This window comes from Grampus griseus (assembly GCF_964374135.1).
Source record: "Grampus griseus genome assembly, chromosome: 14".
NCBI classification, from domain to species: domain Eukaryota; kingdom Metazoa; phylum Chordata; class Mammalia; order Artiodactyla; family Delphinidae; genus Grampus; species Grampus griseus.
The window spans coordinates 85,512,741-85,540,671 of record NC_139008.1 but is presented as its reverse complement, the minus strand read 5'-3'; the positions used below and the strand labels follow the sequence as shown (position 1 = coordinate 85,540,671).

General features: G+C 45.7%; 1 protein-coding gene across 1 annotated transcript in view; it reads left to right on the top strand.

The window, feature by feature from the left end:
- Positions 1–27,250, top strand: part of CDH26 (cadherin 26) — a gene marked incomplete at both ends in the record, with an annotated part of 61,266 nt that extends 34,016 nt beyond the window's left edge. Inside the window, 21 exon segments of the mRNA XM_082670757.1 lie at positions 2,185–2,242; positions 2,300–2,447; positions 4,001–4,167; positions 4,365–4,469; positions 6,218–6,391; positions 7,986–8,085; positions 8,088–8,253; positions 12,677–12,775; positions 12,820–12,947; positions 14,929–14,946; positions 14,949–15,026; positions 15,029–15,166; positions 16,442–16,468; positions 16,471–16,594; positions 16,596–16,657; positions 17,206–17,256; positions 17,259–17,315; positions 17,558–17,643; positions 20,133–20,243; positions 25,781–25,855; positions 27,017–27,250. Of these exon segments, the coding sequence (XP_082526883.1) occupies positions 2,185–2,242; positions 2,300–2,447; positions 4,001–4,167; positions 4,365–4,469; positions 6,218–6,391; positions 7,986–8,085; positions 8,088–8,253; positions 12,677–12,775; positions 12,820–12,947; positions 14,929–14,946; positions 14,949–15,026; positions 15,029–15,166; positions 16,442–16,468; positions 16,471–16,594; positions 16,596–16,657; positions 17,206–17,256; positions 17,259–17,315; positions 17,558–17,643; positions 20,133–20,243; positions 25,781–25,855; positions 27,017–27,250 (2,206 nt within the window).
- Between the last annotated feature and the right edge of the window lie 681 nt (positions 27,251–27,931).

Below are 27,931 nucleotides of genomic sequence, written 5' to 3'. Positions count from 1 at the left end.
CATTTAGTATTTTACATTTAATATACCAAGCTACAGAATAGTTCCATTACCCCTGAAATTTCTTTATGCTTCTCCTTTATAATCAAACCCTCCCCTAACTCTTAACCCCTGGAAGCCACTGATCTGTTCTCTGTCCCTACATTTTTATCTTGTTTAGAAGGTAAAGTGGAATCACACATAATGTCACTTTTTAATAAATTTATTTATCTATTTTTATTTATTTATTTTTGGCTGCATTGGGTCTTCATTGCTGTGCACAGGCTTTTTTTAGTTGCGGCGAGCAGGGGCTTCTCATTGCGGTGGCTTCTCTTGTTGCAGAGCACGGGCTCTAGGCGTGCAGGCTTCAGTAATTGTGGCACACAGGCTCAGTAGTTGTGGTGCATGGGCTTAGTTGCTCCGCGGCATGTGGGATCTTCCCGGACCAGGGATTGAACCTGTGTTCCCTGCATTGGCAGGCAGATTCTTAACCACTGCACCACCAGGGAAGGGAATGTCACTTTTTAAATCTGGATTTTTCACTTGGCATAATGCATCTGATATTCATCCATATTGTTGCATGCAGCAAAAGTTTTTATGTTTGTTTTGTTTTGCTGATTAGTATTTCTTTTACAGATGTACCATAATTTACCGACTCATCATTTGATGGACACTTGAGTACTTTCCAATTTTTGGCAAAATTTTCACAAAGCTGCTAAAAGCATTCAGATTTTCATGTGAACATAAGTTTTTATTTCTTTTGGGTAAATATCTAGGAGTGGGCTTGTTGGATCACATGAAAAGCATATGTTAACATTATCAGAAACTCCTAAACTACTTTTCAGAATGACTGAGCTATTTTGCGTTCTCACTAACAATATGTAAGAATTCCAATTGCTCTGCATCTTTGTCAGGTTTTTTATTTTAGCCATTCTAATAGTTGTGTAGAGGTTTCGCACTGGGGTTTTAATTTGGATTTCTCTAATGACAAATGATGCATTATTTGCCATCTGTATAGCTTCTTTGGAAAAGTGTCTGATCAAATCCTTTGCCTATTTTTAACATATGAAAATCAATTTTAAAGTTACTACATATAACTAATTGTATTTCTATAGACCAGCTATGAATAATTGGAAATCAATATTTTTAAAACAATATCATTTACAATATCACCAGACAAATGAGGTGCTTCGGTATAAATTTAAAATTCTTAGGTACAAATCTAAAATATGTGCAGGATGTGTTTACTCAAAACTTTTATAAAACACTGATGAAAGAAGTCAAAGGTGACTTAATTGAATGAAAAGATGTAGTGCGTTTATGGATTGAAAGATTGACTATTAAGATGACAATTCTCTCAAATTTAAATTCAGTGCAAGCCTATTCAAAAGATTAGCAGAATTTTTGTAGACATCCATAAGCTGATCCCAAGATTTATATGGGAAGGCAATCAACTTTTGGTTTTATTGACGTTATTGATTTTGCTGTTTTCAATCTTATTGATATATGCTTTTATCCTTATTACTTCCTTTTTTCTGTTTAAGATTAATTTGCTCCTTTTTTTAAGTTTCTTAAGAAACTAATGGTAGAAGCTTAAATTACTGATTTGAGACCTTCTAAAAGGAAAGACTTCTCAAATGCATGTTTGAGATGAATTGACCTTCCTTATTCAAGTACACAAGTAACAGCAGTGACCGTTTAAGAACCCACGGTATGTCAATGGCTGTCATAGTTACTTTATTTATTTATTTATTTATTTATTTATTTATTTATTTATTGGCCACACCACACGGCTTTCAGGATCTTAGTTCCCTGACCAGGGATCGAACCAAGGCCCATAGCAGTGAAAGCACAGAGTCCTAACCACTGGAGCACCAGGGAATTCCCAGTCCTCGTTACTTTAAATGTTCACTTTCCCCAAAGCTTTTAAGTGTCTGCCCTCTGTGATGTTTCACCAATATTCATTAGTGTGTTCATTTCTCATCAGAAGACTGATAGGATGTAGGAACTGAGACTTATAACAACTTGCCTATGTTGACGCAAGTGGAGAAATTGAGATTGGAACCTAATAATAACGAATGAAGTATTTTTTCAAGTCAGTGCATTGATTTGTTCTACAGATGCTGGTTGTGCACCCGGTCTGTGCCAGCACTGTGCTCAATCCCTGGGGCCACAGGGTGAATGAGAGCCTGTGATCCCTGCCCTCAGGGACTTTCAGTCTATGGAGGATACAGATGCAGGACACAATTACACCGACAGGTATGGGGTTAGTGTCATCTAATCAATGGTTTGTACAACATTAATGTGGTTCTCTGCATCCTAGGTTTATTTTGATGTTGTTAATTGCTTAACAGGACAAACTGTAGATAAATCCTTGATTTTCAACATCAGGATCAGCGATGTGAACCATCATGCGCCCCAGTTCCCTGAGAAGGAATTTAACATCAGTGTGAAGGAGAACCACGCTGCAGGTATGCACGGCGGGGCCTCGGGGCTTCCTGTCCTCTCTGTTCCATGAAGGTTTTCCTGCTTGCCTAGTGACAGGGCACTTGGTCCTAGCTGTCTTCAGGGAGACTTTTCCCTGTTCACATCCCAAAGGTTACAGGGTGTGGATTAGAGCAAAATGCTTTGAGGTCTGCAAGCCTCATTTTGTACTGGCAATGAAATGATGTGAAAATTGTCAGTTGGAAGAGCTGATACATAAATATCAATCTACAATAAAGCCAAATGAATGAGGGAAGAAGAGGCAGAGGTGGGTGGTAGGATCCTGAATATCTCTGCAAATGTCTCATCTGTAAAGTGGCAGCAAGATGGCATCTAAAATCTCTATGAATCTGTGAGTCTTTAAATCCAAACCACCCTCACTAAAATGTGCATCTATTTTAATAACACAAAAGCATTATTTATTTTGCAAAACTGTCTCGAGGAAATTGGGAAAGTTCCAAGAAACAAAAAAATTGAAACGGCAAGCATCTCTATTACTACCAATTAGAGGTAAGTACAATTAATGTTTTAGTTTATATTCTTTCAATATTTTTCTTTGCATTTTATATGTGTGTATGTATATACCCATGGTATGTTATATTTATATGTGTGTATATATTCACAGATTTATACATATAATTACAAATGTGTATTCGTATATCTACATGCTTATTTTCATCCTTACGGTAGTACAAAACGTATATGTATATATATCGAATATTTATAAATATATGGGCATGCTTTTTTATATGTGCATATTTATGAATTTTCTCTTTAAAAATGCAGTTTTGCTGTTTGTAACCTAACAGTGTTCTCCCACAGCATCCTGCTGTGTCATGTTTTATTTTCTGGTGTGCTTTAAGGTTTTTAACCAACCTTTTTGCCACCTTCTGCTATTTTTATAAAACATGCTTCAGTGAACATATCTGAGCTAAATGTGTGTGCCATTCAAGTATTTACTAAGCACAGATTCAGACAGGTAGAATTGTTGGTTCAAACTGCACACACAACTTATGTGCTGCAATTTATCCGTCTCCCAGCAACATATGAGAGGGCTCAGTGTTCATCTCTGATTATTAAGTGCTTGAACACACGATAGCTTTCTTGGCCACTTTTATTTCTGTTATCAGTTGCTTGTTCTTTTCTTTGTCCATTTCTGCTGGTGTGATTGTCACTTTTCTACATATATATTAACAATGTGTATGTCTCTGTCTGCCAATATGTATTTCAAATATGTTTTCCTGGTTTATCATTTCCTTTTAAATTTCGCTTACAGTTTTTTGCCACACTTTAAAAAATCGAGGTACCAGTTTTGTCCTTTAAGCCTGCTACATTTGCAATCATGATTAGAAAGTGCTTCTTGACCTTATGACTATTTATCCCTCTTTATTTTGTCCGGTATGTCTACAGCTTGACTTTGTATTTAAGTATTTAATCCACTCTGGCGTATGCCTCAATGCCATTTAGCAAAGAATCATCCTCCTACTGGTTTGATAGGCTGCCTTTGGCCGACAGTAACAATTGAAAACATTCTTTCCAAGTCAACCTATTTTTGAGATGTTAACAGTGGATTTGGATCAAGAAAATACTCCAAATTCTCATGTCCTTTACGTCCTTGTTTCCCAAACACCGTTACTGAGAGAAAGTGCCTTCTGGATTGACCGTATTAGTGGAGAAATACGACTGTCAGGATGCTTAGATTACGAGGTTATGTGCACTTTATTGTTTTGGAAAAATGAAATGGGTACTCGCTCTCTGAGCCCCAGACTTAGGGTTTATGTTTGCAGTGAGAAACCCTCTGTGGCTAGACTGGCTACTGAAATTGCTAAAATGGAATATTTCTGTGTTAACGTTCCCCTTTCCTGTGTCTGAAGGGCTTGACTTTCCTTTTCCTCTCCACTCAGACTGCTCCTCGGCTTGCATTCCTCATCAGAGCGGGGGATTGTGGAGGACCACCGTTGTCATCCACGGCCATGGTTCACATACGTGTGCGAGACGGCTACAACCACGTGCCACGTTGAGCCGCGACTGTGTAAGGCGCCTGCGCGGCCTCGGCTTCTAAGTCCCCACACGGATGGCCTCCACGTCCTAGGCTTGGTTTTGCTGAGGGAATTCCCCATATCACCCAAGATGTGTGCAATGCTCCAAAATAACGTAAATTAGAATCAAGATGTCAACTATACTGATAGAGAACCAGTTAATAACAGTCACGTGAGCTTGCATTTTTACTATTTTGTGCCAGAAACTGTGTTCAGAGCATTTACATGGATCCTTAGGTGCTTACTGGTTGGAGCTGCTGCGTGATTTCCATTCTGCAGGTAAGAGAACCGAGGCTCGGGGAAGACGGAGGATCCCTGCTCCATCCACGTCAGGGGTTCTCAGTTTCCACACTGTTGACATTTGGGGCTGGAGGAAGGGTACGGGGGAGGGGAGGGGAGGCTGCCCAGTGAATTGTAGGATGCTGAGCAGCCTCCCTGACCTCTACCCACTAGATGCCAGTAGCTCCCCCAGGTGTGACAACTGAAAATATCTGCAGACCTTGCAGAACTGGCCCTGGCTGAGAAGTCCGGGCCTGAGCTTTGCGCACAATGTTCAGAGCTCTGAAATAGGAAAGATGGGTAGGTGGGTTCGGGCCTGGCTTTTCCCAGCTCACCTGATTTATATATATTGGGTTCCACACAGGATTTCACATGCCACTAGGTCCTCAGGCTTGAAGAAAGTGTTGGCACCCACTGTTCCCATCAGTTTGGAAACACCATACCACTTAAAATACAGAAGATTGCTAAGAGAGAAAATAAAAACCCATCATGATCTACCTTCAATTTCTTAATTTTTCATTCTTCCATATGAACTTTTAAAAAGAAAATGTCCATTGTATTTGTGTCCTTCTCCTGACCTCTTTCAAGGAGGCCTTTCCTGATGACCTGGTTAAATTCCCAACCTGACCCCTGCAACATACACACACTCAGTTCTCAGGTCCCTGGTGATGGGATTTTTGCTGTCTTGTTCACAGCACCTAAACCAGGATCTGGTACACAGTAGCCTTTGTTGAATAAATAAATGCTACAATTATTTTTTTAAACTGTCATTTAAAAAAATTAATTGTGTAGACCAAAGTTGAAATGTTTTCAATGAAAGCATCTCACCTAACAGTATATAATAACTGAAACATATTTATTATGTTTGAGTCTTGTTTCAAAATCCTTCTCTGGCTTAGTTAAAAGCTGTGCTCCCAAAAGTAGGGCTGGAGAAAATATACGCTGTTATTTTGATGTGCTCATCTAGAGAAATTATCTTGTCACCAAAAGTGTTGAATAAGGAGCTATTTGAAAGATCTATTATATGTTAGAAAAACGATCGTCTTAATTGAAATAATCATAAGAGCTCTATTTTAGGAGAAGAGTTAGATTTTTTTTAGGCAGCATAAACTGAGGTATGTATTATTATTTTAAAACTTCTTTAAAAAGTAGTGCATCACGTTGAATTGAAGGGTACTTTTAAAGTTACTCAGCTATTCAGTTATTCAGACACCAAGTCACAGGGACCAGGGAGGAGATGTTTGTTACTGATGCTTGTTCTGCTGTAACAGGCTGAGTTGCAGATCCTTAGGGGTCAAGTTCAATCACAAGACAAATATCCAGGTCATTGTCTCCAAGGCCTATGTTTTCTTTCTTCTTTCTTTTTTTTCTTTTTCAATTGCGTTTCTTTTTCTCCATGACACTGAAATAATGATTGCTTCTGTCAGTATAACATTTAGATAGCGGATGGCCGAGCCAGCCAGGGCATGTTATGTCTTGGGGTCCAAGATGGTGATTCGCCCTTTACGTCAGCATGGAGAGTGAAGTTCAATATATTAAATGGCAATGAAGAGGGGCATTTTGACATTTTGACTGATCCTGAGACCAATGAAGGGATTTTAAATGTAATCAAGGTAAATGCATCCCCGCAGGTAGCTATAGATGTTGAGGCCCTTTCTGTAGAATTCCTGACAATGAAATAGGCACCAACGGTGGTGATGATCCTTGTGTTCCGACCCCCATGGCCAGTGAGGAAGGCAGGGCTGCACAGTGATTTCTGCCATGGACCCTCAGCCCTTTTGCCTCCATGGCTCCTCCCACCAAAATTATACATATCAATATTAAAGATTTTTTTTTAATTCTTTAATAATTTATTTTTGGCTGCGCTTGGTCTTCATTGCTGTGTGCAGGCTTTCTCTAGTTGTGGTGAGCAGGGGCTACTCTTCGTTGTGGTACATGGGCTTCTCATTGCGGCAGCTTCTCTTGTTGCAGAGCATGGGCTCTAGGTGCAGGCTGCAGTAGTTGTGGCATGCAGGCTCAGTAGTTGTGCCATGCAGCCTCTAGAGCGCAGGCTCAGTAGTTGTGGTGCACAGGCTTAGTTGTTCCACGGCATGTGGGATCTTCCCGGACCAGGGCTCAAATGCATGTCCCCTGCATTGGCAGGCGGACTCCTAACCACTGCGCCACCAGGGAAGTCCCTTAAAGATTATTTTTGATATGACTAATTACTCCAACATTAAATTTTTTGTCTTAGACAAAATATAATAGATTTATATAGTCCCTAACATTTTTTTCTCCTGTTGTGATAAAAGCACTTAAAATATTTTCTCTAACCCTATGAGTTCATTGTTTTTCCTCCTGGGCTTGAAAGAAATTAGAACATTTGCACGGACCCCTAAAAATATTGTGGGCTCCTGGCAGTTCGCCTGCTGTGACTAGTGGAGAGTTGGCCCTGCAGTAAAGTATTATTGTCTCATTTACTGATAAGGAAACCAAAGCCCAGAGAGGTTGGGTTGTTTTCAGGAAGTCACACAGCTGGAATAGTGGTTCAAACTGGGGCAGTCTGACTCCAGTGCCTTTAGTCTTAATTGCTCTCAGTAGACCCTAGAATGACCAGTGCCTCTGGTGCAGTGCAGGTGAGTCAACCTGGGGGTCAGGTTCAAAGGCAGACCTGAGTTAGTAGGTCTGGGGTGGGGCCCGTTTCTGCCTGTCAGTGTAACAAGCTCCCAGGTGATGCCGACAGGCCACATCCACCCTGTGAATAGCAAGGCTCTGTGGATTCTCTACACCAGCCTGGGGCTGAATTCAGCCTGGGGCTGAACTTCCCAAATATTCCGAGTCTTTCAATCCTTTTAAATCACTGACCACTTTGTACCCTGAATAGCTATGATCATTAATATCTATATTTCCCTAAGCTCCCCTAATTTTTTTGCAGTAGAGTTGTCACATTAATGTTTTATTAGGTTATGGTTTTTGTTGCATTTTTCATTACCCTCTGATGGATGGTGGCTCTTTTCAACCAGGAGCGGGGAGGGGAAAAAAAGAACTCCATAAGTGATCTGAAAATGGGCTGATGACTGTCTTTTGATCGTTATCAAAGACGATGTAAATAATAAATGAAGCACAAAAGCCACAGGCGCTGGGTTGACAGTGACACGCGTGCTGAGCAGGCTTCGTCTGGCCAGCAGAGCTGCGGGTGCTAATGCGATCTTCTCTCTGCGGCGGCCGCCTTTGGACTGTGAGACTCAGCCAGTGCGGTGCCTGGTCGTGGCCGTGGAGAACAAGGAGCTGCTCTTCTCCTGCGAAGGGGGGCGGCTGCAGAGGCCCCGCAGGCTGCGGCCAGCACCACCGCGAGTGTGCGGGTGGCCAGCGTCAACGACCCGGCCGCCTTCCTCCCCGGAACCTTCATCATCAGTGAAGGCGTCGATGCTGGGCCTGGGACTCAGGTGGGAATTTTTAATGCTACTGATCCGGACAGAACTGCCAGCCGGATAAGGTGGGGAGACAGGAGCGGGACGGGTGGCGGGTTATGCAGAATTAGCCACATGCCCCAGAGGATCCCTGTTGGAAGTTAGCTCCTTTCATGTGCTCCTGAGGACGACTCCATTCCAGTTATGAGAATACCAGAAGCCACCCAGAACACACTTCCCCAGGTTCAATGCCTTCTTGTTTCTATGGCGGTCTCTGACCTCCAAAGGTGGAATCCACTTGTCCGTTTCCTTTGCATTTAGCACAAAATTCTTTTACAGTTTTTTCTTGTATTAAAAGAATTTGTTATGTGTTTCTAGTTCCCCTTTATCAAAGGTTGTAAACTGGCAGCCCTCTGGCTTCTGGGCGACAGAAGTGTTTTCTTTTTCATTGTGGTGAAATGTGTGTAAAGTTTAGCACCATCAGCATTTGCAGGTGTGTAGTTCGGGGACATTAAGTACATTCATATTGTACTTCCCAGTGTACCCTCACCACTGTCCATCTGCAGAATCTGTCCATCTGTCTCTTTTCATCTTCCTAAACTAAAACTCTGCCCCCAGTAAGCAATAACTTCCCGTTCCCCCCACCCCCAGGACCTGGCACTACATTCAACTTCCTGTCTCTATGAATGTGACTGCTCTAATTATGTCGTATAAATGGGATCACACAGGATTTGAACTTCTGTGACTGGCATATTTCACTTAGCATATAATGTCCTCAAGTTTTACCCATGTTCTAGCATGTGCCCCAGCATTTCCTTCCTTTTAAAGCTGAGTAATATTCCATTCTATGTATATACCACACTTTATCTATTCATCCCTTGATGGACACTTGGGTTGCTTAGTGTTTTGTTTTTAAAAACACAGTTTCGATAATCCCCAAGAAGGTGGCAGAGTGGGAGGCACAGGAATCTCTCTCCCCATCCAGACAGTCGTGCTGGCAGAATCTGTCTCATGTACCTATTTTGGACCTCAGGAATCTGTTGAAGGCTTGCACCTTCCAGGGGAAGGCAGACTATAAACTGTGGTTAATTTTGGTCCATTTCAACTCTTAGCACAGTACCTTCCCCAGCGGCTACCCTTCCCCACCTCCAGCCCCACGGAAGGCAGCTGTGCACGTGTCTCTGGAATCGCGCACACTGCTTGTGGGAGCCGGGGTGGGTAAAAAATTAACAGAAGTTAATTCCCTTCTTATCAGTAATTACTTTATATATAGAAAGATTAAACTCTCCAATCCAAGGACAGAGATTGATAGAATGGATAAAAACACATGCTCTGACTCTATGTTGTCTTTAAGAGGCTTTCTTGAGATCCAAAGACAAAAACAGGTAACCTAACACCGTATACAAAAGTTAACTCAAAATGGATCAAGGACCTAAAATAAGACAACTCTTAGAAGAAAACATAGGACAAAAGCTTCACAACACTGAATTTGGTAACGATTTCTTGGATATGACACCAACGGCACGGATAACAAAAGAAAAGATAGTCAAATCAGACTTCGTGAAAATGGAAACATTGTGTGCACCAAAAGACACTATCCACAGAGTACAAAGCCAGAATGGGAGAAAATATTGGCAAGTCATATATCTGATAGGGGATTAATATCCAGAAAATACAGAGAACTTCTCAAACTCAACAAGAGTAAGAACAACAAAAAAACCTGTGATTCAAAAATGGGCAAAAAACTTGAATAGACATGTCTCCAAAGAAGATATACAAGTGGCCAATAAGCACATGAAAGATGCTCACCATCACTAATCATCAGGGAAATGCAAATCAAAACTACAGTGAGATACCACCTCACACCCAGGAGAATGGCTACCGTAAGAAAAACAGAAAACAACTGTTGGGGAGAATGTGAAGCAATTGATACCCTTGTGTACCACTGATGAGAATGGACAATGGTACAGCCTCTGTGAAAAACAGTATGGCAGTTCCTCAAAAATTAAAAACAGAATTATCGTATGATCCAGCAATTCCACTTCTGGGTATGTACCCAAAAGAACTGAAAACAGGGTCTCAAAGAGTTATTTGTACACCCACACCCATAGCAGCGTTATTCACAATAGTTAAAATGTGGAAACAACCCAGGGGTCCACTGATGGATGAATGGTTAAGCAAAATGTTCTCTATACGTGCAATGGAGTATTATTCAGCCTTAAAAAGGAAGGGAATTCTGCAACATGCTACAATATGGATGAACCTTAAGGATATTGTGCTACGTGAAATGTGCCCATCACAGAAAGACAAATTCTATGTGATTCCACTTATAGGAGGTACTTAGAGTAGTCAAAAGTCATAAAGACAGAAAATACAATGCCAATTTCTAGGGGCTGGCGGGAGGGGAATGGAGAGTTATTGTTTAATAGGTACAAAGCTTCAGTTTTACAAGATTAAAAGAGCTATGGGCATGGATGGTGGTGATGGCTGTACAGCAATGTGAAATCTTTAATACCACTGAAATGCACACTTAAAAACGGTTAAGGTGGTAAATTTTATGTTATGTGTATTTTACTGTAATAAAAAAAGAAAAAGCTAATAAAGCTGCCATCATTTAAACATCAAGAGATTAAGCTAACAACCCAAATTATCTGGTTGGTCTTGAAAAAGAGGAAGATTTGGCATCACTGGGTCTGTGTCCCACGAGGTCACGATCATCTGGGGCATAGAGAGGGTCTTGCATCATGTCCCTTCCACCTCTCACTCAGCAGCTGGCTCCAATCCCCATCCGAGCAGTTCGCTCATTTCTGCCACGTGCTCGGACCGTCGCGGGCACGAGAGTTTGAGATTCTTCCTTAGAGCAATGCTTCTCAACCATTGAGAAGGACCATATTTTGCTTCTTTTAATTTCCAATTCACTGTGGAGTAATAATTTTATAAAATATGAAAAAATAAATTACAGAAAATGATTATGTGCTTGGGGGTCACAGTAATGCCACTGACTATAAAAATTCCCCAACACTTGCTCTCAGTTTCTGCTATTGTCTCATTGTGGGCAGCTAACCAAGAGCTCCAGACCAGCACAGGTCCACGCAGGTGCATGCTGAGTTAGAATAAGAATCACCTGGAGGGCCTGTTAAAATGCCCGTTGCTGGGCCTCACCCTTGTGGTTTCAGATTATGAGGCCTGGCGTGGGGACTGAGATTTGCATTTCTAGCAAGTTCCAAGGTGATGCTAAAGCTGCTGGTCCCTGGACCTTGCTTTGGGAACACCCATGTAGAGCCTGTATCTGATTCAGTGCTGTATTCCCATCCCTACAGTATGGTTGGTCCCTTTAAAAACCATGACCTGTCAAATATCAGAGAGATAGTTACTGACCTTTTCCAAAGCCTTTACACAGCATGAAAGAGAAGGCACGGAAACTCCCTTTCTCTGGCCCTTTGGTGGAGCTGCACCTTTTCTGTGTTTGCCTGTGGGTACAGGCCTTTCCTTCTGCGGGTCCCTCAGGAGGAACAATAGCTGTGCTTGGCATTCCGGCTTGGTTCCAATGGCTGCCTTCTTTTTTTTTTTTTTTTAAAAGGGTTTTTTTTTTTTTTTATAAATTTACTTTGTTTATTTATTTTTGGCTGCGCTGGGCCTTTGTTGCTGCACGCGGGCGTTCACTAGTTGCGGTGAGCGGGGGCTACTCTTCATTGGGGTGCTCGGGCTTCTCACTGTGGTGGCTTCTCTTGTTGCGGAGCACGGGCTCTAGGTGCACGGGCTTCAGTAGTTGTGGTGAGCGGACTCAGTAGTTGTGGTGAGTGGACTCAGTAGTTGTGGTGAGTGGGCTTAGTTGCTCTGCAGCATGTGGGATCTTCCCAGACCAGGTCTCAAATCCGTGTGCCCTGCATTGGCAGGAGGATTCTTTTTTTTTTTTTTTTGCAGTACGCGGGCCTCTCACTGTTGTGGCCTCTCCCATTGCGGAGCACAGGCTCCAGACACGCAGGCTCAGCGGCCATGGCTCAAGGGCCCAGCCGCTCCGTGGCATGTGGGATCCTCCCGGACCGGGGCACAAACCCGTGTCCCCTGCATCGGCAGGCGGACTCTCAACCACTGCGCCACCAGGGAAGCCCAGGAGGATTCTTAACCACTGTGCCACCAGGGAAGCCCCCGGATGGCTGCCTTCTGATTCCAACAGGTCTTGGGGAATTCCGGAAGGCTAGGTGTGCCCGCCCATTAAAATGGCATCAGGTGTGCGCAGGTGAGGGAGGATGTAGGCGACCACGTTGCCTGACTGGATTACCCACGTTTGAATCCTCTGGGCTCCGGGGTAATAAAGAAAGTCCTGTGCTTCTCTGCAAGGGCAGCCTGGTTTTCACAGTAAGCCGCCAGCACCTGCAGGCAACGGAAGCTGGCTCTTTTCCAGGACGAAGTGTTTTCCCTGCGGTGGACAGAGGTGCGTGCGGCCCAACACGGACAGGGCTCTGCCTGCTCGGTGAACACCGACTTAGCGCTGTCGTCTGGCCTCAGGTCCCTGGGCCTTCGTCAGATTCGTGAACGCGCCCGACTTCCTAAGTCCACGATAGCAACTGTGTCTGCTGTGGTGCATTTGGATTTGTCGCTCTTGACGTAACGTGTTAATTTTAAAAATTGCCTGTGTTTCCTTCTACAAGATACGAAGTGGCTTATGACCCGGCAGATTGGGTCAGTGTAGATGAGCTCTCAGGGGCAGTGCTCACCAGGAAGCAAGTTGACCGCGAATCCCCGCATGTGAGTGAAAGCTTTTACATGATCATCGCTCGTACTTGTGGATGACGGTAAGGGTTGAGCCAAAATTGTCAGGGGGGTGGGGATGTGTTTTCTTGCTTCTTGAGGGAAAATGACATGGTTGAATGTCTTCAGAACACTGGGAAAAATATAAAATAAACCTTTTTATCACTGTGAATCCATACTGGTGATTATTTTTGATGGTAATTCTTGAAACAGCAAACTAAGGGGCTCTGCCATGGAAAGAGGGGCAGCATTCGTTCAGAGATGATGAACCTGATTAGGGCGCTGCCACTGTCCCAGCATCTTTTTCATCTGCTCATAAGACAACCCTCTAGCTCTTTGTCAAAGCCAACTGCATATGATAAACATTAGCACAGTTTCCCTGTACTTGGACCAGCTTACAAGCTCATGTAAATGTGACCGTACAGGACAAATTTGTTATAAACCAGGATGCGTGGTCTCATGAGCATGTTTTAACACTTTTCTCTATAATCTCCCAAGGCTGGATTTCTAAACCTACCAAAGCATAAAGCTGAATAAATAAAAAATTTCAAATAACTTTAGTGATTGTATTTAAGAAAAATCTGTAAAAACCCAGGTTCCCAGGGCTATGTGGTTGTATATCCCATTTGTATAATTAACAGTAGAATGTTGGTTAGGGAGATATCAAATCTGTGTTCCTAACTGGTGTTAGGTGAGGAGGGCTCCATGGTTCTGTTATGGATGGTTTCACGAATGGCACTTTTTTCAGTGGAATGGCTTTAAAAAATTAAGCTTTTATTTTGAGATAATTGTAGACTCACATGCGGTTTTTAGAAATAACGTAGTGGTGTCCTGAGTACCCGTTGCCCAGTGTCCCCCAGTGGTACCACCTTGCGAAACCCTAGTGCAGGATCACGACCAGGACTACAAGACGCAGCACCAGTCCAGGTGCAGACATTTTCATCACCACGTCACACCCATCCCCCCCTCCCTGCCCCCCAGCCTCCTGTCTTAACACTTTGCATGACTGATGGTTGTTTTTGGTTTTTTTAAAAGTAATTTATTTAATTTATTTATTTTTGGCTGTGTTGGGTCTTTGTTGCTGTGCACGGGCTTTCTCTAGTTCCGGCGAGCGGGGGCTAACTCTTCGTTGTGGTGCGCGGGCTTCTCATTGCGGTGGCTTCTCTTGTTGTGAAGCACGGGCTCTAGACACCCGGGCTTCAGGAGTTGTAGCACGAGGGCTCAGTAGTTGTGGCACGTGGGCTCTAGAGTGCAGGCTCAGTAGTTGTGGCGCATGGGCTTAGTTGCTCCACGGCATGCGGGATCTTCCCGGACCAGGGCTCAAACCCATGTCCCCTGCATTGGCAGGCAGATTCTCAACCACTGCACCACCAGGGAAGCCCATGACTGATGTTTTAATCTACTCGATGATTCTACATTCTACCTCTTTCTACAAATGATGTGAAAGGGCAAGTGGTTTTCTTTGTTTGTTTTAAAATTTTATTTATTTATTTATTTATTTATTTATTTATTTATTTTTGGCTGCGTTGGGTCTTCGTTTCTGTGCGTGGGCTTTCTCTAGTTGTGGCGAGCGGGGGCCACTCTTGATCGCGGTGCACAGGCCTCTCACTATCGCGGCCTCTCTTGTTGCGGAGCACAAGCTCCAGACGCGCAGGCTCAGTAGTTGTGGCTCACGGGCCTAGTTGCTCCGCGGCATGTGGGATCTTCCCAGACCAGGGCTCGAACCCATGTCCCCTGCATTGGCAGGCAGATTCTCAACCACTGTGCCACCAGGGAAGCCAAAGTGTTTGTTAACTTATCCTGCCCAGATATTCTGAATTTTCAAAAAAGCAGGAAAACAGATTGAGCCCCTGCAGTAAAGCTTATGACTTTGAGAGGGAAGCGGCCTCAGTGTTTCCATGGAGTGGTTCTTCTCCCAGAGGCTGAGCATGCTAATTTCCCAGGGTTCTGTGTGCATGGAGCAGCCTCGTTAGTTAATCAGCAACCCTCTTGGAATCCCCCCGCCACAGGTGTCCCGCCACAGACGGGGATGGGCCCATGCTGCTCTTCCTGTCAGACACCAACGACGACACGCCCACCCTCCACCCATGGTCTCGATACCTGGAGGTCTGGAGTCTGCAGGAGGCAGGCCCCGCCCCATCGAAGTGGAGGACTGGGCCCAGGAGCCCTACTCCCACCCGTTCACCTTCAGATTGGACAATACGTGGGCAAACACAGAAGACACGTGGAGACTGGCGGAAAATCATGGTGAGTATTCGCATTGGTCGGGGATAAAGGATGGAAAAAGACAGAAACCTGACTTCCACAGACTTAAGCAAAAGAGGAATGTGTTAGCTATGTAACCGAGAAAGAGGCTAAGTGAGCCTGTCTCCCAGCAGAGCTGGGGGCCCCGAGGACTTCCTGGAGAAGGCAGCTCCAGACCTTGGCCCTGCCTTTCTCTGGGTCCTTTCATGTTAAGGCAGGCTCTCCTCTGGAGGTGGCAGGGTAGCAGCTGGGAGTCCCTGGGACTCATCCTGGCACCTAGCAAGAAGGTGTACCTCACTGCAAGGCTTGAGTTACCTGTCCTGCTCAGCATCGTGGGTGGGGAGGGCAGAAGTGCTGATTGGCTGGTTCTGAGCCCACATCTGGATCTGGCTGGGATCTGGGCTTAGCCTCTCTTGACCCACACGGGCTGAGAGTTCAGGAAGTGTGGGCTCCCCCAAAGGAAAATTGGGGTGCTTTTACCAGGAGGAACCACCGGCATCCAGTGTCAACATCCTACTTTGTGCTTCTATTAACTGGTCTCTAGGATGTAACCTGTTTTTTAGTTGAAACTGTGAGTCCATGTTTATATTTCCCAGACCCAGAGTGTGCTGTAAAGCATTGAAACGTACCCCAAAAGAGGTCTGGTCTTCCGGGAGGTGATCTCCAAGCCCTCGGAATATCCTGCCTGATAAAAGTGTCTCTGCTTACCTAGGGGAGGGGATCTTGTGTCCGTCAATAAGAACAATGTGATTTAGGGTGTGGCCTTTGGGTCATGTAAGCGTGTGGGTGTCAGTGAATCAGCCATTTGGGTGGCTAACCAGTTTTACAAGACCAAGTTCTGATAAAGACTGTGGACACAGGGCTCGGTGAGCTTCCCTGGTTGGCAACATTCCACGCATCTTGTCACTCATGGATGCCGGGAGGTGCCGTGGTCCCGACTCCATGGGCAGGAGAACTGGAAATTCTGCACTTGATACTTTTCTAAACTCTGCCCCATGTACTTCCTCCCTTGACTGGTTTGAATCCATATCCTTTCAGTGTAATAAACCCTAACCCTGCGTATACAGTTTTCAGCCAGTCCTGAGTCCTTCTAGAGAATTATCAACCTGAGGGTGGTCTTGGGAACCCCTGCACTTGCAGCTGGTGTCCGAGTGAGGGTCGCTCTGGCGACCTAACTTCATACAGAGCCTTGGCACATGGGAGGCACCTAGGAAGTACCCACCGAGCAGCTGAACAAATGCACAAGTCAGTGCAGCTAAGGTCCCTCTCCCTCTGCAGGTCGCTCAGTGGAACTTATGCTGAGAAGCCTCCGCGTGGCGACTACTTGGTGCCGCTTTTCATCGGAGACAAACAGGGACTTTCCCGGAAGCAGACTGTCCATGTGAAGGTCTGTTCCTGTCCCGGTGGATTCACATGTGCAGAGCCCTCCGTCGGGAGCCGGGCTCCTCCAGGGGGTCCTGGCCTCTCTCTGTGCAGCGTTCATAGCTCTGGCAGGTCAGCAGATACAGGAGCCAGCCAGGGGGATGAGACCTCGGGGGTGGGGAGCAGATGATGGCTGAGGTCAGCGTGATGCCCTTGAGAATAACCCCTGGGCTCGTCAGAGTCCCAGACTCGGATCAGAGGTTGCCACCCTGGTCAGAAATGCTGCCTGCCTGGCAAAGGCAGCTTCTACTTAGTACACAGCAACTTACAGCCATGGAACCTATAGATGCACACTGTCTAAGGGTGACTGTATGGTTTATAATAGCTGAGGGCAGCCATGAACACAAGCTCCCAGGGTTGGCAAAGGCTAACGAGGAAGCTCAGTTTTCAAGGAAATAATAAAATATTACTGCTCACATGGTATTAATCAGTTCAACAGATAGTCATCTGGCACCTCCTTGTGCCCCAAGCTGTGCTAAGTGCTGTGGCTACAAAGATGCTGAAGGTGCACTTGACCCCTGAGTTCATGGCTGAGTTACAAGTTAGCAGCACAGGATCCTGCTGGAACCTCTGATCTAGATGAGCTTGTGCACCTCGTTTGCGCCTTTCTCTCATCACAGCCGCTCTGCTTTTCCTGCTGAGATGCTATTTTGTGTCTGAAGCCAGAGGCAGGGCTGCTCTCTCCCATGTGAGGAAGGCATCCAGACCCTGATCATGTGGAACGATGGGAGTGGAGCTGCCCCGTCCAGGCAGTGAACTCAGTGCTTATGTTTCATGTCGATGCGAGTTAGGCACGGCCGTACTGTTCTCACTCACTGTTCTTTCTCATTTCACCATCTCACCATATTTGAGTAGCAAATGGGAAAGAAAGTCCTGTGAAAATTGTCCAACCCCACTAAACTGATTTATTATTTTAGGGCATTGGTTCTCAACTGGGGGTGATTTTGCCCCCCCATTGCCCCCTGCCCCCAGGGGACAGTGGGCAGTGTGGAGGCATTTTGGTGGTCACAACTCAATTGGGAGTGCAGTGGGGGGATGATGCTTTTGGCGTCTGGCGGGTAGGAGCCGGGGAGGCTGCATCCTACCGGACACAGGACAGTCCCCACAACAGAGAAGTCACTGGCCCGAGTGTCAGCAGTGCCAAGGCTGAGAAACCTTGTTTAGGAAAAATGACTTTTGCCAGGTGGAGTTTCTCTAAATGGAAAACATGCTATGCTCCCTAATTAAGTGAGCCCACGCTGGCTTCTTGGCCGTGGTGTGGGGTGAAGTAAGGCAGAACCCACTCACGCAGCGTCTCCAGCAGAGGTGGAGCAGAGAGCCCACTGGCCCTGCAGGGACAACCCTGGGCCTTTGTCACGGTGGGCGAGTCATTTCTGCGCATCCTCGGCTGTGAGCGAGGGAGGATGAAACCAGCCTCACAAGTTGGTTATGGGTCAAGGAAGACGAAGCCCATGACAGCACCTCACAAGCCTCCAACACAACGTGGAATCAGCCAGCGACTGCTGGGTTTTCACACCTGCCGCCTCTGATCCTGGCCCTGCCTTGGCTCCATCGCCCTCGTTAGCAGCTGGGCCGTGAGATACAAGCGCTGTGAGCGCTCCTGTCTGTCTTCACTTCACTCTGAACTAAGGCTGCTTGATCCAAAAGACGAAAGCCAAGAAATGTCCAAAGGGAACACTGTCTTTCACGCAGAAGATGCAGGTTGCCTCATCTGCTGTTGTCTGAGACCTCTACCCTCGGTTTTCTCCTGGAAGGAAGAGACTTAGTGAGATGATTTGGGGAAATGAGAGTCCAGTTAACTTTGGTCCCTGGCTCGGATAAATAGGGAGATATTCTAAAAGATGATTGGTGGTTGGAGAAGCTGATGGTTGACCAAGACTCCTAGGGTTCTTCCCACATTTTCTCTCCTCTGTTGGCACAAAGGAAGGGGAAGTAAGAGCTTTGGACCACATTGAGGAGGCACACACCTGTAAGTCCATGTCTGTGCAGGCCTGCGTTCAGCCCTGCCTGTCGTGGGGACAGGAAGGTAGAGGCATGGTCCGAACTAGCTAGATAGTTGGATTCCCAGAAGGAATGCCCCCTGCCCCCAGCTATGAGAATAGCAGCTACCTGTTTTGATTTGTTTGTGTAATTTTAAGAAGGAAACCATCCTGACGAACAACAGTGCTTTGTGGGACAGATAGAATCCCCTGCCTCAAGCAGTTCTACTCTGCTCTGATGCTCAACCATCCAGGAAAATGGAAAGAGCTCCTGACAGGGGCTGTGCTTAGCCTCCCGCTTGGTGGGTGGAGCTGAGGCTGCCCGGCTGGAAGGAGGCCAGTGGGGAGGGCGTCTCCCCAGGCACTGGCTGAGGGCACTGCCAAGGTGGGACAGGAGCTGGTGATGCCTCTTCTTGTTGGCCAGCTGCTTAGTGGTTGTCTTTTGGGGAAGGAGGAGCAGCTACAGAAGCAGAGTGTGTGGAAGGGAAGCTTGGTCATTGCAGGGCTAGGCCGGCAGGTTGGAGGGGGTCTGGTGGCACTGACCAAGGGCCAGCTTTCAGAGGGACATGAGCACCCACTCCGGGACAAGGGGCCTCTAGCTCATCTTGTCCCAGAAGATGTCCTTCCTCTCATCTGCTACTCACACCCCAGGACATACCCCCGCTCCTGCCACAGTATCTTAGGGCTATGAGAACGGGGACCCAACAAACCTGGGTTTCGGTTCCCAAACTGTGTCTTATCAATCTAACCAATCCTCGACTTTCACATATAAAGTGAGATCAATGATGTTCTTTTTCTCTCAAGCTTATTGGACAATTGAATCAGTAGCACATGTAAATTAGTAATTACTGGCACATAGCGAACAGTGGCAGCTACTACTAGTGTTACTAACAGTAATTACCAATTATGTCTTTGTAGCCATTGGTAAATAAGGCTACCCCAAAGTGTCCACGCTTCTCCGTTACCCATCTCCATTAGCCTGAATATACCAGCCTGCATTGTACACTCCTGGGAAGACTCCTTCATCCCAGATGCCATCACTGATTCCACCCACCTTGTCCTACTCTGCCGCCGAACACCCCCAATCAAGAGGTTCTGCAAGATAGCATAGGGGCCTGCCCTCTCTGTGGGGAAGCTGGTGAGCTCTTACAGAAAGAAATCCAGCACCCATCAGCTTCTGAGTCCCTCAGTGAATATTGGTTGAATGAGGAATGGATAAGGCTGCACACAGCACTGCCCAACCGCGGTGACCCCAAGAGCCTTCACTGTGGGTCTTCGAAGAGGATGAGAACAGGCTTTTAGATGCCGAGGCCCTAGTGAAACAAGGCTTTTGGTTTTGTTGGTTGGTTTTTGTTTTTACCATCACTTTACCTGAAACACTGAACAACAAGAAACTCCACTTCCTAACCAGCAATTACAGAAGCATCCCCTCCCCAAGTATGTCCTCTTGCTTCATAGGACAGGTGTCTGGATGCTTCTGTGATGGCACAGAACAAGGCATCTGGGGGAGATGATACTCCTTGCTCTAAATGCTCCTCTGCATTTATTACCGCCATCTGTAATTTCAGCTCCTGTCATATTTCTTTCCCTGTGTCCCACAGGAAAGGTCATTCGTCAGGGATCAGATGTCAGCCCTGTCCGTCAACACAGCCAAGGCAGGTGCCAAGCTGGGAGCTAAGGTAAGTGTGGCTCATTTGCTGCTTGGGTTGAAACAGAGGGGTGGCTTTGCTGATGGTCCCCCTGGTGGGGGACACCCTGGCTGCTCCCCCAGCCCCCAACCCAGGATGATCCCCTGCAGGCCTGATCCACACCTGCCTCCACCCCAGCCCCACCTGCAAAGGCCCTGCGATTCTGCTCAAGCTCACATGCCTTCGCCTCCCAGCTCAGGTGTCAGATGACCCGGGGCCCACATTCCAGTCCGTCCACTGCTACCATTACGACTTTTTGCCACATGCAGATGCCACTTGCACTAGTGTATTAAAAAACTTGTTTTTCTTTAAATGGACTTGCATACCAATGAAATACACTTCTTTAAATAGGAAATTTTATATTTCAACTGTAAATGAAAAACCAGTTTTGCTTGTATAAAGAGCAGGTAAGTGCTCATAGAAATAGAACCGAGTAATTCCAGGTAGAAAATGTGGAAGGAGAGAGAGAGCCAAGCCAGGCTGGCACCCGATGGAGACTTTCTCCTGTTGTCATTAGGAGTATGGAAGAGGAATTAGAAAGGGACTAATTTTCTTGCTGTGCAATTCAATGTCATTTAAAACCCTGTTCCCGAACTGGCTGAACCTTCCCTTCTCTAAGAGGACGATGATCCCACTTTGAAAAAGAGCGAGTTGACCCAGGGCTGCCGTCATTTATTGGGCAGGTGCTTGGCTGGGGTGAGCAGGTCCAGGTCCAGAGGGCATCTGTCCACCAATCCACGCTCCCAGGGGAAGGGAGTGCAGAGACTCCTGGGGGGCTGGCGGGGGCCTCTCTTTCCTTAACTGGTCTGTAAGCTTCGGGAGGCCAGAGCATTGCTCCTGGTAAGCACACTAAGAGCTCTGATCCACTGAGCGTGCCCTGGGGTTTGCACTCTACGAACATAATCCCACTGCATTTTCACCAGACCCGTGCAGGAGAAAGGACACCAAGGCCTGTGGCTTCTATTTCTTGGAGTGTCTCTGGGTCCCCTTTATGATGTCCTGCAAATAGCAAGTGCACCTGTGGTGGCTGGTTGAGTCGACAGCCATTCACATACTTTCCCTAAGTGAAGTTGTCACTTATGATTTATCAGGTAACCTGATATTTTAAAATCTGTGACAAGACATGAACTATCTTAAAACTGTTGCTAAGGACCATTGCCTGCTTTATTGTCTTTGAAATTTTATTGCATGATTGAAGGGCTTATATTAAAATAATAGAAACCCAAAGCAAAAATTGTCCACACTCCTATCCCTAAATCTAAGCAATTTCATTTGTCTGTGTTACCCTCTAGATCTTGTCCGTGGGCATATTCAATTGTCAGGTGTCTATAACGTCATCGGTAGAATGTTAGAATCTACGTCTTAAAGTCACATTGGGGCATGCAGTTCCATTTCACTATAGTCCCTTTTCCTTGCTTCTCTCCACCTTTCCTTTTCTACTCCCACTCCACCACCTCCCCCATCATAATGCCAGTTTTATTTGCATATGAGTATCTGAGCAGGGAAAGGTTGTGCCTTCGTTTTCAACTGGAGGGAGACGTGTTGTCTTTGGAGTTTCCCCTAGCGTTTTCCCCCAGGATTTAGGCGAAATGCTGCCATCTTCGCCAAGTGCATCAGACCAAGTCCACTTCGTGCTGGGGACTCTGGTGAGTTCCACAAGCTCACTCCCTCCTGCTGGGACTTCACTGATGACTGACAGCTGGTTCCCTTGAGAGGCGGCCCTTCTAGAAGATTCTGTGATATGGGTAGAACAAACACATAGTCAGTGAAAACCTTCTCATCTGTCTACCTAGTTATTGTGATCGTTGGTTGTTACTGAGTTGTTATTTGATAGTGCAGATCAAATACGACACTTCTCAGAACAGCCGCAGATAGATACATTTCCCTGTGTCCATCTCTTATAGAGATCATCTGTAAGATCAAGAGCAATGGCCTTCGCCCTGGGCAAATTCCAGCCCAGTGATTCCATACCTCCTGCCAAATGGAACCCCAACTCCCCTTTATACACTCCATGTACAAATTCTACAACTATGGCTTTGCTTTTTAACATGACTTTTCAGACTCACAAGAAGTTGTAAAAATAGTTCAGAGAGTTTCTGTGTACCTTTCACACAGCTCCCCCCAAGAATAACACTGTATATAACCATAGTATGCTTTCAAAACCAGAAAACTGACTGTGGTACAACACTATTAGCACAGGTCTCAAACACACACCTTATTTGGACTTCACTAGTATAACTAGCTATTATTTTAACAAAAAATTTACTTTTCTGACAAGAACTAAACGAGGTTCTCAAGGTCCAAAGAGCCACAGTTTTTATGATGGAAACTTCTAAAAAATAATTCAAGATCTCTATAATTCATTATCTTTTCTCAGGCTGAGTTTGCGCCAAGATTACAAATGTGCTCTTCTTTTTTGCGCAGACACGGTGCCATGAATCCTTGAAAGGGCCTGTGTATGATAGATGTGTCCCTCTGGTCCTGGAAGGGCCAGCTTCACAGGCGTGGAACCCGGTCAGTCCCACAGGGCCCTGTGCTCAGAAAGGCCCTGTGCTTGGTTAATGCTCTACGGTCACCATCCTGAAATTCTGCGTATCTGGACAAGGGGCTCCCATTTTTGTTTTGCACCGGGCACTGCAAATTATGTAGCCGGTCCTGAGTCTTAGGGGTTGCGTGCGTCTCATTCACAGACTTTGAGGCCATGCTCATGGCACAAAATGAGTCTTATGGGGATTTTGTGGACCCAAGATGGGGCTCGAAAATCTTATATTCTCATGCTCCATCCCCACAAAGCAACTGTAAAACTCACCCATGGATTTCAGCTATGAACACCTACACGGCTATCATTAGAATTATTATACCTTTAGCGCAGAAACGAAAGGCAATGTGATTACAAGAATTTCTGGCTGTGTGTTTGTATCCTTGGGTAATTTATATGAAACCAGTGAAGACTTCATTCTTTTTACTTGAATTAATTAATTTTTCATTTTTTAAAAAATTTAAGGGTCGTGGCACGTTTTTTGATCCAAGAAGTGTGAGAAACAAATACCCTCCTCCTGTAAGTACAGATGAAGATGTTATCATGAAAAGAGTTACCTTACTGTCCTGATAGCCATGGGAAGCCCTGAAAATGGGAAACTGGGAAGGGAGGAGGTGAGAAAAAACATACCCACCCAATATCCAAACAGGCCAAAAGAAGTGAATGTGGGAAACAGATGAGAAGTAGATAAAGTACCTACATCTAGACTTGAAGGCATCAGAGTTTTTCAGTCCCTGGCAACTTTCTTTTGCTGCTGAGAAGCTAAGAACTTGGTGAAGGCCTGAATATTCTTTTGCTTTGATTCTTTACAGATTTGTAGAAGTTTTGAGCTAAGGGAGCCATTGAAACCATCTAGTCCATCTTTTCCCTAAACCTTACTAGCAGCAGAATCCTTCCTTACAAATGAGATCCTACAAAGAATGCCTTTATAAATAAAACAGAAAAGAGGTGTTTTTTATTAGTACCAATTTTGAAGTACATTAACGTTTATAACATACACATATTACCAAAGCAACAAATAAAAATAGTGATTCGATTGAAAACAACAACAAAAAAGAAGTTAGGCATTGTGGAGGCAGTTTGCAAAATTTTACCTTAACACCTAATTCATTGCCTCACGTTGTTGAAATTAGTTCTTAAAGTATCAAGAAAACTTCAATTCATGCCAATAAGCAGTTTCAAATATTTTTTAGGGAGCTCAATTTATCATATCAGGTTCTCTTTGATTCAGCAAACAAGAGACAAAAAGCGTCATTCAAGTTTCATAAAAGCAAATTATAAAATTTTTGCTTTTATTAACATGTTGGGGGGACTCAGTGTAAAAGATGTAAACCCTTCTCCATTATATTAGAAAAATAACATTAAGTATTATTATTAAAATAATCTTCCCTGAAATGAAATTCAAATACTCTTGCCGAAGTATCTTTGAGAACTCACAGGTCCTGGGGACACAGCTGAAGCCAGGGTCTCAGTGCAGAGAGGCCGGGTGAAGGGAAATGGTGCTGTAGGCCAGAGTGGACACACACGGGGCAAAATGCAGCAAAATTCAGCATATGGTAGGCCCTAAAATTGGCTCAAGGCAAGTTTGGAGACTGGCGCAGCCTCTTCCACTGCCCGGGAAGGACTGTGGTGTCTGACCCGTGAGCACGTTGGAAGAAGGGCCTATGTCTCTGGGATCGTCCTCTTAGAGGCCCACGGGAGCTGGAGGGTGGCCAACTGAGGGCACAGCACCTCTGGGCAGCAGGTCCTCGGGGCTGTTTGTAGGGGTCACCCCTTGCTCTCTCTTTGGCTAAGTGTGTTTAGTTCAATTCACAATGGTGGGGTGTGCTACATTTATGTATATAGATAGATATGTGTACAGATAGGGGTGTGTGTGTGTGTGTGTGTGTGTGTGTGTGTGTGTGTGTGTGTGTGTGTGTGTGTATCCTCATGGACATGTAAAATTATTCCAAGCTTTACAATTTTTTTACATACATCTTCTGGAGTGCACTAAGTACCCCTAAACCCAGGGGTTATCAGAAGTCACTTCAGCCATAAAGCCATCAGTGTTTTAGAAACACAAATTGTATCATGTCACTCTCCAGTTTAAACCTTCCCAGCGCTGGCCATTGCCCTGTGATAATCGGCAGCCCTGAGGCCTGAGGCCGTGTGGTGGCCTCTGTCCTCTGCCTGCAGGTCTGAGCTCCCGCCAGCCTCCAGGCCTCTGCTGGCCCTTCCTTCTCCCTGGCCGCTCTGCTCCTGTCTCCTGGTCCTGCTCCTGAGAGGTCCCCAGGCTCAGGCTGGGTGAGGTCTCTCTTGCACCTTCCACAGTCATCACTGTGTTTCTCTCACCCTGGGTGCTGGCCCCGTGCCTGCATGAGCCCAGGAGTGAGGCTGCCTCGCCTTACCCTGTGCGGGCCTGACTTACATGATGCAGTTGGGGAATCTGGGGGTTCCCAGGCAACCCCTACATGGTGCACGCTGAGTCCATCTCCTCAGTGCTCTAGCCCACTCCTCAGCCGGTACCCCAAGACCCAGGTCCATGAGCACTTGCCCGGTGAATGAGTGGAGGGCGTCACACCCACTACCACACATGAGGTGCGGCTGACCCAGCAAGGACAGGAAGAGGAGAAATTAGAACCTGGGGAAGAGCCATGCGGTCGGGGGAGCAGGAAGTGGGATGAGGTTCCCTGTGGGAATCAGCTGTTTGCTAAATCTCGTTTGTGGAATGGTCCCAAAGCCCACTGGCCAGGCTTGCTCGGCTTACTTCTTCCCTAGAAGCCAAGGCGTTGAAGGGTCTATCAGTCAAAACTGGCAGGGCCTGCCCTCTCTCCCACCACACACGTAGGTGACATCTGATCAAACTGCCCTTGGCCCACTGTCCCTCAAGGAGAGCTCTGGCAGCCCTCCGCCCAGTGGTGGCCCCTGTGTGCTGGCCAGAAGAGGCCATCAACTTGGGGGGAGCTGTGAGTCCTTGGTGGTGTTAGGACTCTGCTTCTTTGCTTTGTAGGTTTACCTGGATACTGTGGTGCCCAGAGGACCCCTGGAAGTGAGGGTACGAGTGATGGCAGGGATGCTGAGTCAGGTAGGAAGGCCTCTCCTTGGTGGTGAATGGGTTCTGCTTCCCCATCTGGCCCCACACTGACCTGGGGCCACTTCCTCCTAATCACTGTGTCAGTCAGCTTGGCTGCATAACAAAATACCACAGACAGGCAGCTTAAACAGCAGACTATTTTTCTCACAGTTCTGGAAGCTGGAGGTCTGAGATCAGGGCACCATCATGGTCAGGTTCTGGTGAGAGCTGTCCTCCTGGTTCACAGACGGTCACTGTCATGCTGTGTCCTCATGTGGCAGAGAGAGAGGGAGAGAGAGCAAGTTCTCGGGTGTCTCTTCTTATAAGTACTCTATTCCCGTCGTGAGGGCCCCACCCTCATGACCTCATGTAACCTTAATTACCACCCAAAGGCCACACCTCCAAATGTCATCACATTGGGGGTTAGGGCTTCAACACAGGAGTTTGGGGGGACACAATTCAGTCCATAGCAAGTGCTTTCATGGGAATCCTCATTCCAGGGGCATTTCTGCAGATCAGCACAGCCTCAGACAACAGTGAATGGTCTCTTTCTGTGAAATTATGAAAGATGTGGGTTGACTGTGCTGGAGGGAATTATTGGACAATAGCATTGTCTCTCCTGGAAGGTTCCTCAACACAGCCACCCTCTATTCTTGGGCAAATTAAACAGTGATTTGGGAGTTGGGGCAAACGCATGGGTAGTTTAAATGGAAGGGGCTGGAGCAGGTGCTGTGGAGAGACACTCTCTGTGTGTGCCTGCCCCCAACCCACGCAGGGAGGGATGCACACAGAGGCTTCAGGTGCTGCTTCCGACCCCTAAGGAGCCCCATACGTTGCAGGAAAGTTGGGGCTCAGACCTGTGAAATAATAAGTGCAAAGGAATAGATCAATGCTTGGTGGGCGTCGTCTGCCAAGAGTTACTTTACTTGGCAAAGTCGTGGATGATAATCACTGCGTTCCAGGCCCTGTCCTAAGGAATCAAAAGGTATTAACTCAGTTCTTGCATCAGCCCACCAGGGCAGGTGCTATTATTTTCCTTATTATAAAATGAGGAAACTCAGGGACAAAGAAATTAGGTACCTCATTCAAGACCAGTCTGTAGAAACATCTGCGACAGTGGGGACAAGGCCCTGCCCACCATGGCATTTACCTTCTCTCGTGGCTCCCCTGCAGCAGCTCGGTGGTGCTGACATCCCCAAGGGAGACCCTGATTACCCACCTCACGTCTACACAGAGCAGGGCAAGTGTGAGCGAGTAGAGACCCACAGTTCTCTCGCCTTCTCCGAACATGACCTGTCGCCCGGCTTGCTGGACTCTTTGGGGCCAAAGGCTGCTCCACTCGAAGAGATATATTCTGAATTAGGTTTTCGTTTCTTAAAAACTGCATATTATGGTGAACTGGAATAACTCATGAAGGGGAAATCACTATTCTAGAATGTTTCTTCCTTACTTCCTTTTTAAAAAAATTACCTTCTAGTTCTTGAATGAGGTTAAACTGAGTCTGGATTAAATGCTTGGACATTTGCAGACCAGACATCTTGAACCAAAGTGAAACAGCAGGTTATACTTTATAAAAATTCGATTTGTCAGGCAGATTTTCTAGAGAAACTTGAATTGTGTAATTCCTTGCTTCAGCTCGTGGAAGCAGCTCATGGCTGCTCATAGCCCAACTCTGAGGGTAAATAAAATATAATCCACTGATTACCCCCAGCTATTTGGGAAAAACTGGGGAAACAGATTTTTTAAGTGCTTATTTAAATTTCTATAATTATGATTCTGCTTCAGTTTAAGTGAAAAATAGGGAAATGTTTTCTAGAACATTTGTGATCAGTATTTTTAGTGATTTTTTAAAAAACATAAATATTAGTCCCATTGTACTTTTTGAGTAGATAAATAGATAATATATTTTATCATGAGAGAAATGATTATACTTAAAATTTATGAGCAGTACATACTAAAAAAACCAAACAGACATAATTTAACTTGCATGTATTATGTAAGTAAAATAACTTAGGAGACTTTGAGTGAATAAATTCTGATTAAATTTTATCTACACACAAAACCACAAACTTTAATTGATTTCTACAT